This window comes from Jaculus jaculus, chromosome 3 (genome assembly GCF_020740685.1).
Source record: "Jaculus jaculus isolate mJacJac1 chromosome 3, mJacJac1.mat.Y.cur, whole genome shotgun sequence".
NCBI classification, from domain to species: domain Eukaryota; kingdom Metazoa; phylum Chordata; class Mammalia; order Rodentia; family Dipodidae; genus Jaculus; species Jaculus jaculus.
Genome location: NC_059104.1, coordinates 172,027,222 through 172,045,447, shown reverse-complemented (window position 1 = coordinate 172,045,447; position 18,226 = coordinate 172,027,222). Strand labels below are relative to the sequence as shown.

The 18,226-nt window shown below is 36.2% G+C and overlaps 2 protein-coding genes across 2 annotated transcripts; one reads left to right on the top strand and one right to left on the bottom strand.

Annotated features, from left to right (window-relative positions):
* The first annotated feature begins 9,286 nt into the window (after nt 1–9,286).
* On the top strand, nt 9,287–10,240 carry LOC101607424 (olfactory receptor 51I2-like). Its single transcript, XM_004673067.2, has one exon. It carries the CDS (start codon nt 9,287–9,289, stop codon nt 10,238–10,240), a length of 954 nt encoding a protein of 317 aa, XP_004673124.2.
* A 2,709-nt stretch (nt 10,241–12,949) lies between these two features.
* Nucleotides 12,950–13,894, bottom strand: LOC101615980 (olfactory receptor 51E1-like). The gene has a single exon (XM_004650737.2). It carries the CDS (start codon nt 13,892–13,894, stop codon nt 12,950–12,952), a length of 945 nt encoding a protein of 314 aa, XP_004650794.2.
* Between the last annotated feature and the right edge of the window lie 4,332 nt (nt 13,895–18,226).

Genomic DNA, 18,226 nt, shown 5'->3' with positions numbered 1-18,226 from the left:
TCCTAGCTTACTTCCTGGGTTATTAATTACTTGATTAGAATTATATCATATAATAACTATATATAAGGTTATATTATGTGACATTAACAGTAACATATGTAGGCCTGGTAGAATAATGTGTTAATGTTTTGTACCTTATCTTATAAAAAATCTTTATAAAAAAATCTAGATAAGGTAGTTTTGAAAGACTCACATTTGATCAAAATTTATATAATAAAAGCCAATGCTTATTAGATAAACCATTATTCATAGTTGTGAGGGAATTGTGAGGTCATGACATAAGGGTTCATATTGCCAATAGTGTCTTGGTTTCAATGACCATGTTAGAATTTAATTTGCAATCATCCTTCCTCAGATTCCTAGTTACTGGGATTTATAGATATTTTTCATCATTCTCAACATGAGAAGCATTTTTTTTTTGGTAGACTTAATTGCACCCTGGCAGAAAAGGAGTCTATATGTGTCATTTAGAGTAGATTCATTCCTTAGCATGAAATGTGTATTCTCCAGAAAGAACAGTCAGGCTGAAAGAGATGGGATTCTGTGACCAGGAATGCATAGTTTTATCATCTGAAGTTTATGGTTAGAACATGGGCATGGGATTCTTCAGTGCGGCAGCAATCCTCAAGAACAAGTTGATGAAAAGCTGGTTGGACTAGAGGACATTTTTGACCAATTCATTTGATGCTAGCCAAATAAGAGTCTTGGTTCCTGGTTTTTATCATGGCTTTGTTCTCTTATTCACATCTAAGTTTCCCTATTCATATTTTGATCTTTTGTGTTCACTCTAGTAACCCCTCCCTAATACTGGGCATGCTATATATGAGAAAATGTGTATGAATAAGCTAAAATAGACCTTAAAGGGAAGCAAGGTTGGGTTAATCATGGAAACTGTCTTAGATAGCATCTTAATTGTTGTTCACATGAAAAGAGATCATCTGACATGCTTAGTCAGAATTGAGCTCCATTCTTTACTTCCACTTGCACAATTTTGACCAGGGAATCACTGAAAATCCACAGACTTGCTATTGTAATTTACTTCACTTCACCTTTCTCTCTGATATTTATCTCAAAGCAATAGTCCACTACAATGTTGGGATAAAACTATATTTTTAAATCAAACAGGAGGGATCATAAATAATTATGAGGAACTGATTTTAGAAGCCTCAAATCTGCCTCTGAAGGATAATCAAATATGGTGCATTGCTCATGAATTTGTCATTAATCAAGAAGGAAATTGTACTTATTTTTTCTCATCCTACTCCTAACTCTGTAAGCTCCATGTTCTTTTTATCTGATTTGTCCCATGTTTCATCTTTCAACTTTGATCAAAACTGTCCCAGCTCTAAACAGAGAAAAAGCAAATAAAATAAAAGTAAAGCAAACGGATAAGTGAAATTTACCCTGTGAGCCTCCAGAATGTTCAGATTTTGCTGTCTTGGGAGTCAGAATTCTTCACCGGCTACTCCAAGTCTCCTTTTCTGTGTTTCATCTGATGGGATGAAGTGAGACAAACCCCTGTTGCTGCCCTTAGTGCTTAAGAGATGTTTAATCAGAAAGCTTAAATAGTAAATAAAACCACACAGAAACCCATGTGTTAGAGTCTGAAAAATGTAAGGGATGTGCTTTCATTCACAGCAAATCGAATTTGTGATTTGCTACCTTTGGGGCAACCAACTTTGACTCTTTTCCTCTGTTAATCCTAGCTTAGAAATAACCCATTGGGATAATTCTCTCTTTTGGAAATGTATTTCAAATGACATATAAAACCCCTACCTTGACCCCCTAATTTGATTGAGAGTCTTGTTTGACCAGGTAACACAGGTATTTTGTAAGCATAACACATGCTTCTTGTGTCAACTCAGGCCATGATCATGTACAAATGCTATAACATGGACAGACATGGATGGAAGCAATCATAGCCCCTTTCTTTGGAATCAGGAGTGAGCTTCATCTAAAAGTGGACACTCTGGGGATAGACTATCAACACATCTTTCATCAACTACAGAATGTGCTATCTCTGCCAGACGTGCTGCCTCTCCTTGATGTAGGTTTCTATACCACTAACCCATCATCAATAATTTCAAAGGCATTTTCTGTCTTAGTTCTGAGTAAACTACAGTTGTATAAAATAATATGTAACCATGTTCCCTGCTCATAGGTTTGTATATGAAGGTGTGGTGGTTTGATTCAGATGTCCTCTATAAAGTGAATGCTAGGTTCCCAGCTGATGGAGATTTGAGAATTAATGCCTCCTGGAGGCAGTGTATTGTTGGGGTGCGATTATGGGTGTTATAGCCAGTGTCCCCTTTCCAGTGTTTGGCACACCCTCCTGTTGCTATTGTCCACCTTATGTTGGCCAGGGGGTGATGTCCACCCTCTGCTTATGCCACTATTTTCCCTTTCTGTTATGGAGCTTCCCCTTGAGTCTATAAGCCAAAATAAACCTTTCTCCATCCCCACAAGCTGCTCTTTGTCAGGTGAGATATGCCAGCACTGTGAACCTGACCACAACAGAAAGGATATACATATTTGATGAAAACAGACTTATCAACTCCCATTGCCATAAAAGTCATGAGATTTAAACCAATTTTCATAAATCTCCCAGTATTATTTTCCCATTGGGTAGATAATGACATCAAATCTCAAAAACTTGAGTCACAGAATGCATCTGCACACATAGTAATAATTCAACCTGAATTAAAGTGGGCTGCTTGGCTAAACATTGTTCGTACACGAAAACACTGCTATCAGCAGAGTTAAGTTGACTGATGAAACAGGCAATGTTTATTACTTTACTATTTTATTTATTTGCAAACAGAGAGAGAGGGATAGAGAAAAAGAAAGAAAGGAAGGAAGGAAGGAAGGAAGAAAGGAAGGAAGGAAGGAAGGAAGGAAAGAAGGAAGGAACGAAGGAAGGAAGGGAGACTGAGACAGATAGAAGAGAGAGATAAAGGGTGGGGGAAGAAAGCAGAGAGAGAAAAAAAATGGGCAGATGCCAGTGCATCTAGCCACTGCAAATGAACTCCAGATGAATACACCAGTTTGTGCATCTGGTTTTACGTAGATACTGGGGAATCAAACTTAGCTAGTTAGGCTTTGCAGGCAAACACCTTAACTTCTAAGCCATCTCTCCAGCCCAATGTTTCCTTATAAATAATCATAATTTGAAGTTGTAAAGTATTCGTTAGATTATATTATCTCATGAAATATTGTAGGCCTGTAAGTGTTAATTATAGTACCTTTCTTTTGTGAAACACCAAGGGAATAGCACAGAACTGCATGGATTTTACTTATGATAGACAGCCCAAATCTAATAGTTCGTCATCACATAATTAATCTAGAAGCAAAGATTAAAGAGCAGAGCCCTATAATTTGAAAGGGATAGGATTAGTTTGTATGAGTGTGTATGTGTGATTACAGACATTACTATTAGTCCATCAAGTAATGTTATGTAGCAAGAACTTGGTTTTTCCCTTATTTAAAATTGTTAGCCTTTCTAAATAATGCACCAATTAGAAGATGGAATGAATTATTAGGAAAAAAAGGTTTAAAAGTTCTAGATCCAAATATAATACAAAAGAAAGTTAACCAAGACATAATGACTAGACATGTTTTATTCCTAAAACCAGTGTATACATTTGTACAGTATGCATATAGCCATCTTGCTTGATATCATTCGAATATCAGTTAAAATAATTAAGTATGACTCATATGCAATGTGTTCTACAAAAAAAGTTCTCAACTAAAAAAGAAGAATGAACAACACTTTGAAACAGAAGGAAGAAAGCAACTTTTAAGAGTATTTTCTTCAAAATCTTAGGAAACTGCTTGCTAGATTTTTCAGTGTGCCATTTCTAAGTCCTATTTACTTCTGATTTTGATGGCTAGAAGTGTATTACATTAATAATATTAAAAATTAATGCTTATTATTTTGAAAGCATACTCAGTTTAATAGAGTCTTAATCTTCCATATTAAAAAAATGCATTCTTGGGCTTGAGGAATAGATTAGCAGTTAGGGTGCTTACCTGTGAAGCCTAAGGATCCATGTTCAACTCTCCAGGTCCCATGTAAGCCATGCAATGACACAAGCATGCAATGCTGCACATGTGCACAAGGGGGCGCATGCATTTGGTGTTTGCCCTGGTTCGAGACTCTGGCATGCCAATTCTCTCTCTATCTTGCTCTCTTTAACTCACATAAGAAATAAAAAATAAATTTAAAAAAAAGACAGTATGTTGAGCTTGCCTCGAAAGATTCATTCTCTAACAGATGTAAATTAGCAGATAGATGGTTCATGTTCATATCCCAGTTGCCTGGGATACATTAGCAAAAAGTTACCTTTTAAGATGTAAATCAAAGACTAAGAAAACATGTTTTTTAAATATCACGATTTTATTTTTGGTAATAGTTATCTTCCTCAGAGGCAGATCAGTATTCTATCCATCTTTATTATATCTCTTTTATAGATAGTTTTCCCATATATCCTTGAAATCTGTGGAAAATTTGCAACCAAAGTTGTATAGGAGGAAAAATATAGGAAACATATACTGCTAATGACTATACCAACACAGTATAAATGGGTATATGTTTATAAAAATCTACAGCGCTAGAAATCTCCTTTAGTATTGAGACCTTGACAGAACCTCTTATTTTCTCAAGTTTTGAATCTTCTTAATGTCTACTGACATCTTCATAGATAAGCATATCTACATAGGGTGAGAACAGTCCTCATACTTAATCCACAACTTTCTCTGAAATGTTCCATGAGCCCTGGTGAGTGTCATAAAGTATACCACACTCATGACCCCACAGTGATTACCAATTCTTCCACATGACCTGCATTCTTTTGAACCCGTAAATATTTTGACATAAAGGATGGAGGAGGACAAAAGGAATGAAATAACAAAACAACAAAAAACCACAAAGAAAGGACTACCTTGAAAGAAGAGGGTCTTAAGTGGAATGGGACAGGGAAAAGGGAACAAAAAGAGAACACCGCAATGGGAACATGACCAAATTACAGTATGCTCATTTATTAAAGTTCTTCATAAGAGTTCAAAAAAAAATCTTTAGTACTGTGAAACAATAGAATGTAAATGAATATGTATAAAAAAATAAGCCTGTACTTCTTGCAAAGTAAAAAATTGCACTTGAGAATTATTCCCTTCAAAAATGATTCAGACTACATTTAAACACTGAAACATTACTTTTCAGAAACAATCACCTGTAACATAGAGCATGTCGCATGTTTATGATGGATAGTAGTAATACAGCTGGTTCCATGATCATGTGATTAATTATGAGGACTAGAATATTGGAAAAAGCAAATTTGGAGTAGCCTTGGTTCCCAGTAATTTGTTTTTGTGGCACTTCATTTGTGACCTGTCAAAGCCACTCTCTCATGGGAATATTTTTATAAACTCCATCAGGCACCTTCCACATTTAATTCTCTATTTGGAGTCATAAGTAACTTTGGTGCCAAGCAGCTGCCTCTACCAGAGGCACATCTCCCAAGAATCCACTCTTTCTTTACCCACACCAAGGTAGGCAATCAAAATAGGTCAAAAGTAAAAAATAGGTTTATTTGAAGAGCTGAGAGGATTACAGGAATTAGACTTTAACTGCTGTGGAATCATAGAAAATAAATTACAGGGTAAGTTTTTGTTTGGAGACCTGTGTGGGAGAATGGAGAAATTATAAACAAAAAACAAAACCCTTAAGGAAGTTTAGAAGTGGGCCATACTAATCATGACAGCAAATCTTCATGGAGAGCCAGGAACAGCATTCTGGCTAGGATGGGTAATATACCATAAAGATGAGTGCAAATCCAAGACAAAAATAACTAGAAATTGTGCAAGTTGACAAATTCTGGAATGAACACATCTATCAGGTGATAGTTCTTCCATTATCTTCAGGGTTAGTTCCCTCTAAACATACTTTTCCCAAGAAAGTCTTTCTTTTCTTCCATTTCATGTTTCCTCTCATGCTGTTTTACTTTTGACCATATTTTTAGTAAACATTATTTTAAAGGAGACATTGTATTTAAATTCCAAACTATTTTAGATAAGGATGATTTTAAATTACTCTTCAGTTTTAAGGGGGCCCAAAGTATTAACATTTATGTACATAAGAGGGTTTTTTGTTTGTTTATTTGTTTGTTTTTCAAGGTAGGATCTCACTCTAGCTCAGGCTGTCCTCTAACTCACGGTGATCCTCTTACCTCTGCCTCCCAAGTGCTGGGATCAAAGGCGTGCACCACCATACCAGCTCCTAGAGGTTAAAGTGGATTTGGGATTACTGGCAAATTTTATGTGCCTGCCACATTTAAGGATGCTTATGCTATGCTAGTTATATCTATAGTTTTAATGTACTTGTTTAAGAAAAATTTACTAGCAAATTTGGAAGTCAAAACAGAGCTTGACTCTTCCCATTGAGCCATGCAGAATTTGCAATCCTAGTAGAAAAGACATTTCAAGTCAATAGGGGTAAAAGAAATTTACTTAAGCAAAAGTTAAAAGACATTATATCACATGTAAATATCAAGTACAGGTACAGAACAGTACATTTGTTAAGAAATTAATATATAGAGGAACTCTAATATTCAATAACCAAGAATATTACTAGATAATGTTAAATATAAATTGTCCCTTAATCAATTGATTTACTTACTGTCAATTGAGTTGGAGCATGGTTACATATGTAAATATGATCAAAACATGTAAAGATGTTTCTGATGTGACAATGAATGCAACATATTCAGTGGAATTCATTGTAGTGTGACTAAAAACTAAGTCAATTAAAATGAAAGAAAGTTTTATGGAATGAGTCAGGGATATGACTATAAGCAAAATGAACAATGAATGAGGCTATTATGTGAACTAATGGACATTGGAGTTTCATATTGAGTGTTGCCAGCATGTGGATGGTGATCTTAATTACGATAGTGATAGAGAATGGTTTAGGGCTAAATACATATGAAAGTATGTATATAGAGAGTGAGTTCCAAGATATTCTTATAAATAAATCAAAGAAAGGGCTGGTTGTATGGTTATGTAGGAACATGAAGCTATGCACATTTGTTTGTTTAAAATACGTGTGGTGTCATGGCAGGTCAAGACTTTATAAGAGAGTTCTTTGTTTTACTGTTGTGAGAAGCAATGTGCTGAGTAGCAGATCAGGAAAGCAGGGGATGGGGAGCTTGATGTGTTGGGATGTTCCAATCAGCTATGTGCAATGCCTTTAAGTTTCTTTGAGTAATTATGACATTGTACATGTGGCAATTAAAAAGGTGCCGTAAGCCAAACTTATCCTCAGTGTTTAAGTTCATAAGAAGACGGCCTTCATACCAGGTACTCAATGTGCTGCTTAGGATTGCTATCAAAATAGTCAAGCTTTGTAAATCATATTACTACTCATAGCACAAACAAATATGGTAAGGTACAGTAGACATTCATTACCCAGAATGTCTAGGTGGAGGACTAGCAGCAGAGGTCTATACATAAAAGGAAGAAAATTGTAGTTTATGGTCTGGAGAGATGGCTTAGTGGTTAAGGCATTTGCCTGCGAAGCCTAAGGACCCCAGTTCTATTCTCCAGGTCCCAAGTTAGCCTGATGCACAAGGGGGTGCATGTGTCTGGAGTTTGTTTGCAGTGGCTAGAGGCTCTAGTGTGTGCATTCTCACTCTCTCTATCTCTCCCTCCCTCCCTCCCTCTCTCTCTTTCTAATTAATAAATAAATAAAGTAAAATATTTTTAAAATTGTAGTTTACTTTGGAGCTGTATTTCAAAGACATATTTATAATTTAGAAAGATAATTCATGTGTCTTTTTAAAAATATTTACATTGTTCCAAACTAGTAGAGAATTTCTAAAGTTAGCATAGAGAGAAGATAACAGAAGGTTCATGTCCCAGTCCATATGCTGTAGCCTTTTTATCCCCCCAAAATGGTTTCAGCACTTTTTTTCTTTAATATTTCCTCTAGTGCATTCTTAATTTTAGTCTTATTTGAATCAACACTATTTTGCAAGACATCGTTTTTAGATTATAGATGCCTTTACATGAGGATTTAGCTCAATTATTTCCTGTCCTATGCTTACATCCAATTATAGATGTATTAGTATTTCCTATTTCTGCATGCAAAGTAGAGAATTGATGCACACTTAAATCTAAATGTACTCAACACATAAAAGATAAAATTTGTTCCTACATTTTTGAAGAATAATGTCATAACACGATACTGTTCACTTCATCTATAATAATCTGTCATTTACTAAAATATTGGTATTCATTGAATTTAAGGTATTATATTTACATTTGGGAATACAGATTTTTCAGTGTTCTAAAATATTTGTTGTTGTCCAATAACATTTCAGCACCAGCTGAATATTAACCACGGCTATTTTTAATTATTTAATCACTCATATTTTATTGAATATCCTCCATTGAAAAATAAAATATCAAGCAGCATAGTATTTTATTGTAAGAATTAGAGTGGCCAAATTAAATATATAAAGATGACTTGCAATTTATGTGTTATTGAAATGATTTTGTGTTTTATTTCTTCAGGGAGGAAATCCATAAAAAATGTTTATAATTTTAGATGTTTGAATGTTACAGGTATACTCTTAATGTGGAAAAAGTTCAAGAACTTCTTTCAGAATTTTGAGAAGGGTGAAAGTGAAAAGCTTATACAGACATAATTAAATATCATCAAGAAACAAAAATTCTTTTGAGAAACAAAAATTCTTTTGAGAAAATCTATGTATCGCCATTGAAATACAAAATAATTGCCTGAAATTTTCGCTTTCACTTGATTCATGATTGAGTATTCCAAGTCAAAGGAATTCTACTGTCTCTTATATTTTAAAAACAGTTATGCATCACCTAAGCTACATATAGCTATTCAGATAGGTTTGAAAATTTTCTAATTTCTTATCATAAACATATCTAGAAATAATGCTTCCCAGGAAAGTTGAATGAATTATCCCTCCTTTCTTAAAAAAAATTCTTGGTCTGGAGGTATGCTTAGCAGTTAAGGCACTACCCTGAAAAACCAAAGGACCCAGGTTTGATTCCCTAGGACCCATGTATGCCAAATATACAAGATGACACTTGCTTCTGGAGTTTGTTTTTTTTGCAGTGGTTGAAGATGCTGGCACACCCATTCTGTCTCTATCTTCCTCTTTCTCTCTCTCTCAAATGAATAAGATAAATAATTATAAAAAATCATTCTGTCAATAGAAATCTTTGGAACATGACAGACTGTATTTGAAGAGGCATCATCATGGAACATACAAATAGTAGCTGGTTCCAGCCACCTATACTTCTTCTAACAGGAATCCCTGGACTAGAGACTGAGCAAATATGGCTCTCCCTCCCCCTGTGCATCATGTACCTAATCGCCCTTCTTGGAAACTGCACCATCCTCTTTGTTATCAAAACCACTTCCATTCTTCATGAGCCTCAATATGTCTTCCTGTCTATGCTGGCATCTACAGATGTGGGTCTGTCTTTATCAACTCTGCCTACCGTATTGAATGTCTTCCTCCTGAACCACAGAGAGATTGAGTTCCACTCTTGCCTGACACAGATGTTCTTCATCCACACCTTCTCTTCCATGGAGTCAGCTATCCTGCTGGCCATGGCCTTTGACCGGTTTGTAGCTATTCACAACCCACTTCACTATACTGTGGTTTTAACTCCTCCTAGGATTATTGGTATGGGTCTTGCAGCTGTTGTTAGGGGTGTGATGTTGATGGCACCTTTGCCTATCCTGCTCAAGCGATTGCCCTTCTGCAAGGGTATCATTCTGTCCCATTGCTACTGCTACCATCCGGATGTTATGAAGCTGGCCTGTGGCCCCGTCAGGGTCAACATTATCTATGGATTGTCTCTAGTCCTCTGTTCTTTTGGAATTGACTCTATCTTCATTGTCATTTCATACATCTTGATTTTGAAAACAGTGCTGGGTATTGCCTCAGGGGATGGTCAGCTCAAGGCACTTAACACTTGCGTTTCCCACATCTTTACTGTTTTTATCTTTTATGTGCCACTCATTGTGCTGGCCCTAATCCATCGGTTTGGCAAGTTCAGATCTCCTCTACTCCATGTCACCATGGCCAATCTCTTCCTCTTTTTGACTCCTGTCCTTAATCCCTTGGTTTATAGCATAAAAACCAAACAGATAAGATCAGCAGTGTGGAAGATTTTCAAAGAAAGGGGAAATCTGACCAAGTAATTCCATATGGCCTTGATGAAAAAGACATTCCATTCTCACATCTTTGTCATCTGTTTCTTTCTAAGGAAGACGGCATTACTTCAAGGTTTGGTTTGTGAAAAATAAGATACTCTAGTCTTCCAAGAAAATGATGGTACTCTAATCACCATTGAAAAAGAAAGCGTGTTAATGGCATTGTGAAAGGAGAGTAGTTGGGGATATTATTGTGTGGTATATTTTCATTTTGTTTCCTTTCTTAAAGAAACACACACGGAGTGCTCACATTGCAAGTATGTAGGAACTAGGCGATTAGAAGTTATCTGATTGAAAGCAAAAATGAAAAAATGATGAGATAACACAAAGGGAAAAATATATATATTTTTTATTTTAGACTTCAATTAACTCTCAAAGGAATCAAAGTCAAAGGTGGATTCTAAGACATTGGAGTAGGACAGGGTGTGATGCAGGGAGGAAGTGCCAGCAGAACAGAAGACACTCTGAGGCGGGTGACAAAGGGCGACCACATGGAGGGGAGCCAGAGCTTCATCAGCTCTCACATCGTGTGTTCAACTTGCTAATTAGCATCTATCTACATATTAATCTTACTAAATGGTTATTTCATTAGCCACTTTCATATATTTTTCAGACCATTGAAAGGCTTTGCTTGTTATGGCCAATGTGCTCCACCCTCACAGCACCGCCACAGCAGTCTAAACAACTTCAACAACTGTCATCTCTTCAAATCCCCTCCAATTCAACTGAGGAATGACCGTGTCTCCCTAGACACAGTATCTTAACATTAAGGCCTGAATCTTACATGACTGATCTAACCTTGGTGTCAGTGGCTCAAAATGAGGGTGTATTAATTAAAATGTTAATTGGAATCTTGGCTATCTCAAAAGGATGTCTGTATTAATCTAATTCTTTGTTTTTTTAAAAGAAGGATTTTTTTTATATAAATACAGCTTTTATTTATTTATTTGTGTGAGAGAGAGATGCCCAGATAGAACGGGCATGCCAGGACCGCCTCCAGCCACTTCAAACGAAATCCAGATACACGCACCCTCTTGTGCATCTGGCTTACGTGGGTCCTGGGGAATTGAACCTAGGTCCTTTGGCTTTGCAGGCAAGCACCTTATCTGCTAAGCCATCTCTCCAGCCCATTAATCTAATTCTTAAAATAGGAGTAAGAATTTTCTCAATGAAAGATGGAATTTGTATCATTACACAGATAGAAGCAAGTACAAAATGCTTTGAACTAACATGTGCTGTTCAGAGAATGGGCTTGTTTAGTAACACCAAGAAAGAAAGAAATGCCACAAGGTCAGATCATGCATTAGGTTAAATTTATCAAAGTGAATATGGATTTTATTGCAAACATTCAAATAAACATGTGATATAATATTTGTTTACAAATATTATTTGTTGGTATAAATGTTAGCTTAAATATGAAATAATATTAGATGGAGAAATTTCAGCTATTACATTACATAAAGAAGGAAGTCTTGGAAGCCCGAATTGGTAGAGACTACTAGTTATAGAAAGTGAATGCATTTAAGATCCAGTTAGGAGAATTAATGATGATGGAGTGTCAAAAATGTGAGATACACAAAGATAAGATTTATTTTCACTGAAGCTGTATGGAAAGATAATCATTGTTCATATACAGAGGGAATTTGGGGAGAAATTAAAAGCATTTGGAGCAAGAGTTTATAAATTTTACTATGGGTTTCAGTGACTTTAAGGAGTAAGTGGCACAATAAAAACAAGTACAAAGCTTTTTAAAATAAGTCCATGGGCTGGAGAGATGGCTTAGCGGTTAAGCGCTTGCCTGTGAAGCCTAAGGACCCTGGTTCGAGGCTCGGTTCCCCAGGTCCCACGTTAGCCAGATGCACAAGGGGGAGCACGCGTCTGGAGTTCATTTGCAGAGGCCGGAAGCCCTGGCGCACCCATTCTCTCTCTCCCTCTATCTGTCTTTCTCTCTGTGTCTGCCGCTCTCAAATAAATAAATAAAAAAAAATTTAAAATAAGTCCATAGTAGTACCATGACTGTGAAGTATATCTTAAAAAAATGAAACAAATCAATTTTTATGACACCCTGTGATCTATAGGGAATTTGAATAAATATAAATAGGTATTTGAAATGTTTTTCTTGTATATAACTCAATCCTTGAAAATATAAAAATGTAGTATTCACAATAACTTATGTATCGACTATGACATATTTATTCTGCAACATCATATGTTAGAATGGTGTGAAAGATGGAAGTGAGTTTTGTTTTCATGGTATTTTATATGAGAGTTGGGAGAATTTTTAAAATATATATGAAATATAGTAAAACTTACATGAAAGAAAATAAAAGAATAAAGTTAAGAAACAAAGTGTAAGATTTGTTGAAGTTACTGAAATCTTTTCTAAATTTCTGAGTTAGACTTATTTATAGCAAGGGATAAATATGAACCCTCTAATCAAGAACTTCTCTTACAATTTCTTATCAAATTAAAAAAAATTCAAACTACATGTTACAAACTGTGGGAACAAATAACATTTATTAATATATAAATGTAATATCTTTATTCATAAAAACATAATTTAAACATTTTTTCCTGTATTCACATCTGTATGCACAATCTGGATCAAAATTTATAGCAAAGATCAGAAATTGTTACAGCTATAAAACTGAGAGTTCTATTTCCCATTACCAAATTCATCATTAACTTTTCTAATCTTCAACTCCTCTGCATCTTGAGAGATTTTCTCAGAGCAGAGCGGATCTGCTTTGTCTTGAGACTATACACGATTGGATTGAGCATTGGAGGCATAAAGAGGTAGACGTTTCCCAGGACAGCATGTGCTAAAGGAGAACTTCTGTGGCTAATCCGATGCATCACAGTTATGGCCAAGAGAGGTCCATAGTAAATGAAGACAATGCAGATATGAGACAGACAGGTGTTGAGTGCCTTCATCTGGCCTTCTCTAGAAGCAATGCCAAGAACTGCTTGAAATATCAGTGCATAAGAAATGGCTATAAGCAGAAAGTCAACCCCAAAAGAAAAGATAACCAAAACCAGCCCGTAGAAAATGTTGATTTTGACTTGGCCACAAGCCAACTTCATAACATCTGGGTGGAGACAATAGGAATAGGAGAGTGTCTGGCCCTTGCAGAAGGGTAGCCTCTTCAGCAAGATGGGCAAGGGGATCATGAGGGCCACACCCCTTAGAAAGGCTGCTAGCCCCATTTTGGTGACTCGTGAGTTTGTAAGGATAGTGGTATATTGCAGTGGGTGACTGATGGCCACAAAGCGATCAAAGGCCATGGCCAACAGGATTCCTGAGCCCATGGAAGAGGATGTGTGGATGAAGAAGAGTTGAGCCAGGCAACTGTCAAACGCAATTTCATAAAGGTCAAAGATAAAGACCTTTAGCACGGACACAAGTGTGGAGGCAGACAAGACAATGTCAGCCCCAGCCAGCATGGACAAGAAATGGTACTGGGGTTCCTGTAGACTCCTTTCTGTCCTCACCAAGTATATAACTGTACAGTTCCCAGCCATTGTAGTGATATACATCAGGCTCAGGAGTGGTCCCAGCCACAAGCGGGCTCCCACCAGCCCTCGGAGGCCAGTGAGAATGAAGAAAGTAGGTTGGAATCCTGTGGAATTGTACTCAGGCATGGAAAACTGTAGGAATCACTGCTGACCTAGATCCTAAAGAGGGAGGAAAAAAATAAATGTGAAATTAAGGAGATTGTATGAAATTGGTTAAGTGGTACTAATAAAGGACAGATTTTAAGAATGAGAGTCATGCATGTGTGCAGTGTGAATGTGTATGTGTGTTTGTATGTGTCTGGGCATATGTGTGTGGGGGAAGGCGCATGAACACATGTATCTTTGTATCTGTAGACAATGGATGTTGCTATCTACTATCTGGTTTCATTCTCCATGTTATTTACAGGTTCTGTTGCTAGACTTAACGTTCACCCATTTAGTGAGATTAGCTGACTAGGCTTCCTCTGGGATAATCCTGTCTCCAACTTCCCAAGACTGGGGCTACAGCCATGTGCCTTCATGCCCAGCTTTTACTTGGGTCCTAAGGATTCAAACTCATGCTTGTGGTACTTTTTCAACTGAGCCATCTGCCCGGCCCAGTCATTGATATTCTAAAGAATGCCTATTCTGAGAGTATTCATAAGTATTAATCAGTACTTTAATGTCACAGTCAATCTCTATGCCCCACATACATTTATTCATTTGCCTTTTGGTGGCTTTTAAGTTTATATCATCTGTCTTATTCTCTCACATTATCTCAAGCACAGTGAATTTAACATCTCAAAAACTTAAGTCACTTTCCACGTGACAGCTTGCAAAAATGTCCCTATAATTATTCAATGATCTCTCCACATTATTCTAACTATGGAATTCATAATAAGTAGCTGAGGTCAATGGAATATGTTAGTACAAACTCATCTATTGATTCTGACCGGAATCTACTGCAATTGATAATCTTGAGGTTCTATGCTTTTCCAGATAAAATAATGAGTCCACAAATGGAAAAGGCCCAGTTTTAACAAAGAAACAATTAAATATGCAAAATATTTACATGGATATAATTTCATGCCAGCAAATATAAGAACACTGAAGGGTTATTTTTTTAGCAGCTTTATTAACAACTTCCACACATATCTATAATAGTTCATGACAATAATCCCCTCCCTCCACCTACCCATTCTTTCCAACTAGTCCATATTCTAATTTTTTTACTGTGTGACCTATCAGGTGATGGTCATATTCTCATCAGGTTATATTCTTGTATCATTTCTCCCTTTCCTCCCAGTGCACTGAGGGGCCCCCTGAGCACAGTCATTGGTATTCACTGTAGGGTCATAGTAAGACTGGATGTGGTGGCTCACACGTATAATCCCCACAGTGAGGTCAAGGCCAGACTGGAAGACAGAGTGGTTTCAGGTCATCTTGGGCAAGATTAAAAAAATCAATACAAAACAAGACTTTATAAAAACATAGCAAAGCCTGGAAGGCAGAGTTCAATTACCAAGACACTCATATCAGCAAGAAGCAAAGAGTGGCACAGGCATCTGACATTTGTTTACAATGGCAAGGCACCCTGGCACACCCATACATATAGGCACATGTATGTAAATAAATAAAAAAATGGAACAAATGATTTTTTAATTACATAGTAAAAAAAATTGAAAGTAATTATGTCAAATATAAATAGAAATAGATTTCAAATTTACTAAGAAAACAAGAATCAGAGATAACCATACAAATTCCAAGGTGAAGATGTATTCCCTAGAAAGGAAACAACATGGATTAATTTTCCATGTTTGTTTAGAAATGTAATATTTTAAAAATCATTTAATTTTTAACACAGAACACTTAGTTTTCAAGAGCTGTCATCATAACTTTCTGCAATGACCAACTGATGGCTGATCCAGAAGAGAAAGTTCGGGCTGCATGTCCTGAGAACTTTAGATGCCCAGCACACATGGAAATGTGAGGTGGGAGTGCTGACGTGACCTGTCTATAACCGTGGCATTCGGGAGATGGGGGCTGGCTGTCTTTGGGGCAAGATGACTAGCTAAAGTAACTGAATTGGCAAGCTATAGATTCATGTTAAAGACCTTTCCCCAGTAAGTAAAGTGGAGAGCGATCAAGGAAGGCACCCAATGCCCACCTCTGGGATAATTATTCTCTTGTATGCAAGAATGACATAAGCAATGAAATGATGCTTCCCTCCTATGAAAGAATCATTTTCCCCCTTTATTTTAAATCTAGAAATCTATAGATATCTAGTTACCAATTAATCAGGATGGAAAACACAAGGATATTTTCAGACATAAAATATGGAAAGATTTGAAATAAATACACTGAGAAATTCTTGAAGATTGTTCTCCAAAAAAATGTTGTGTAAACCAGGAAAAATGAAAGATTCATGAAGTGGGATTTGTGATTGTCAAAAAAGTAAGAAAAAAGTGAAAAGTGTGGTAGAGTCAGAAACTGAAAGAATGTCTGAATAAGTGAGAAAACAAATGAGAAAGCCCAATAAAAACAAGGTAACTGGATGTTTCCAGTTACCTCAAAGAAAAGTTTTTTAAGAAAGAAAATTAAAAAAAAAGAAATAAAAAAGGAAAGCGAAAGACACCTAGATAGCAGAGTAAATCACAGAGTGATCATAAAGGAAGTTTGCTTCTTCTTCAACAACAAATATATCTAATTTGAAATTTTACATAAGCCTCAGGGGTTCACCCCATTGTATCACATGTGCTTGACACTATGGATTCAAAAAAGTAAACAGAGCCAGGCGTGGTGGCGCATGCCTTCAATCCCAGCACTTGGGAGGCAGAGGTAGGAGGATTGCCATGAGTTCAAGGCAACCCTTTGACTCCATAGTGAATTCCAGGTCAGCATGGGCTAAAGTGAGACCCTGCCTTGAAAAACAAAATAAACAAAAAAAAGTAAACAAAAAAGAAACTCTCAATAAGACATCTTTAAAAGTATACATAAGTTCCACGTTCAGATCTAAAACAAGCTAAAATGTGATATGATTGCTAGTAACTTCTGGACTGCAAGACAAATGAGTGCTTTTACTCATATTTTAGAAATATTCTCTTTCACAGGCCTAGTGATAAATTTTTTTAGAGCCTCATTGAAGAACATGCCCCTGATACAAAATCCAACTGTAGCTAGGAAGACTTCTAGGAGTTAACACAGTAAACATCTAACACAAAATACATAACCATGGTAATGACTATTACTCATTTTTGAGACAGAGACCCATTCTATATCATAAGCTTGCCTTGAATTCAAGGCAGTCCTCCTGATTCAGCCTCTGGTGTGCTTGTATTACAATTTTGAGTTAACATATGCAGTCTGAAAGTATTTTTCAGGCAATGTGAATACCAGTCAAGATAATGCCAAACAAAAATTGATAAATAAGGTGAAAGGAGAAGGAAGATGTGGAGAGGAGACATTATGGGGACTTGGGGGAGTATAAAATCAAGCTTTTTTTTTTTTTACAAAAATAAACAAGAAAGAAAGGTTTATACATACTGTCTACACATATGATCAAAATAAGTAAGGAAAATTATATGAACACTATAAGAATATTTTTTCAGAGAAGGGTAGATGGAGGTAAGCCTGTATTTCATGGCTGCTAAAGGCTATAAGGTTATGTCCATTCTCATACAAATGGAAATAATTAAGTTTTAATTATGTCAGGATAATACTCATAGCTCGGTTCACTACATGAATGATACATTCTGATTTATTCATAGGTACAGTCCAATAGTTATTTAAAAGGTACCTATTTTTTAAGTCCTCCCTGCTTCCCCTAAAATACTATTTCCAAAAAAAGGAGCAGGTTTTACAATCTTTTTAACCTGCAACCCAATGTACCTTATATAATCTCATTGCTATAAACTGCATGTGGTCCTTTCTCCTTTATAATGTACTTGTTTATCATTTTAATCACTTACTGAACATTGATCAAATCCTCTAGCTTTGTACATCCATTGGTAAGTATTCTTTGATTCCAACCTAATAGTTTAAAAATGTATCCTATCTTCATTAACATAGCCATGATTACTAAAAATAACATATGAAATCTAGTTACATCATCAGTTTCATACTTTTAAAACGTGAATTAGATGATCTTTTCTCAATCTTGATCATAAAAGCTTTAAAATAAGTGAACATGCCTGGAGAGATGGCTTAGCAGTTAAGGCACCTGTCTGTGAAACCTAAGAAGCCAGGTTTGATTCCCCAGTACCCTTGTAAGCCAGACACACAAGGTGGCATATGCATCCGGAATTTGTTTGCAGTGGCTAGATTCCCTGGCATGCCCTTTCATTCTTCCTCTCTCTCTCTCTCTCTCTCTTTCTCTTTCTCTCTCTCAAATAAGTAAAAATTTAAAAAAACATATAGAAATATATGTGAACAGACTGTTTTCTTTTTTGTTTTTGTTTTTCTAGGTATAGTCTCACTCTA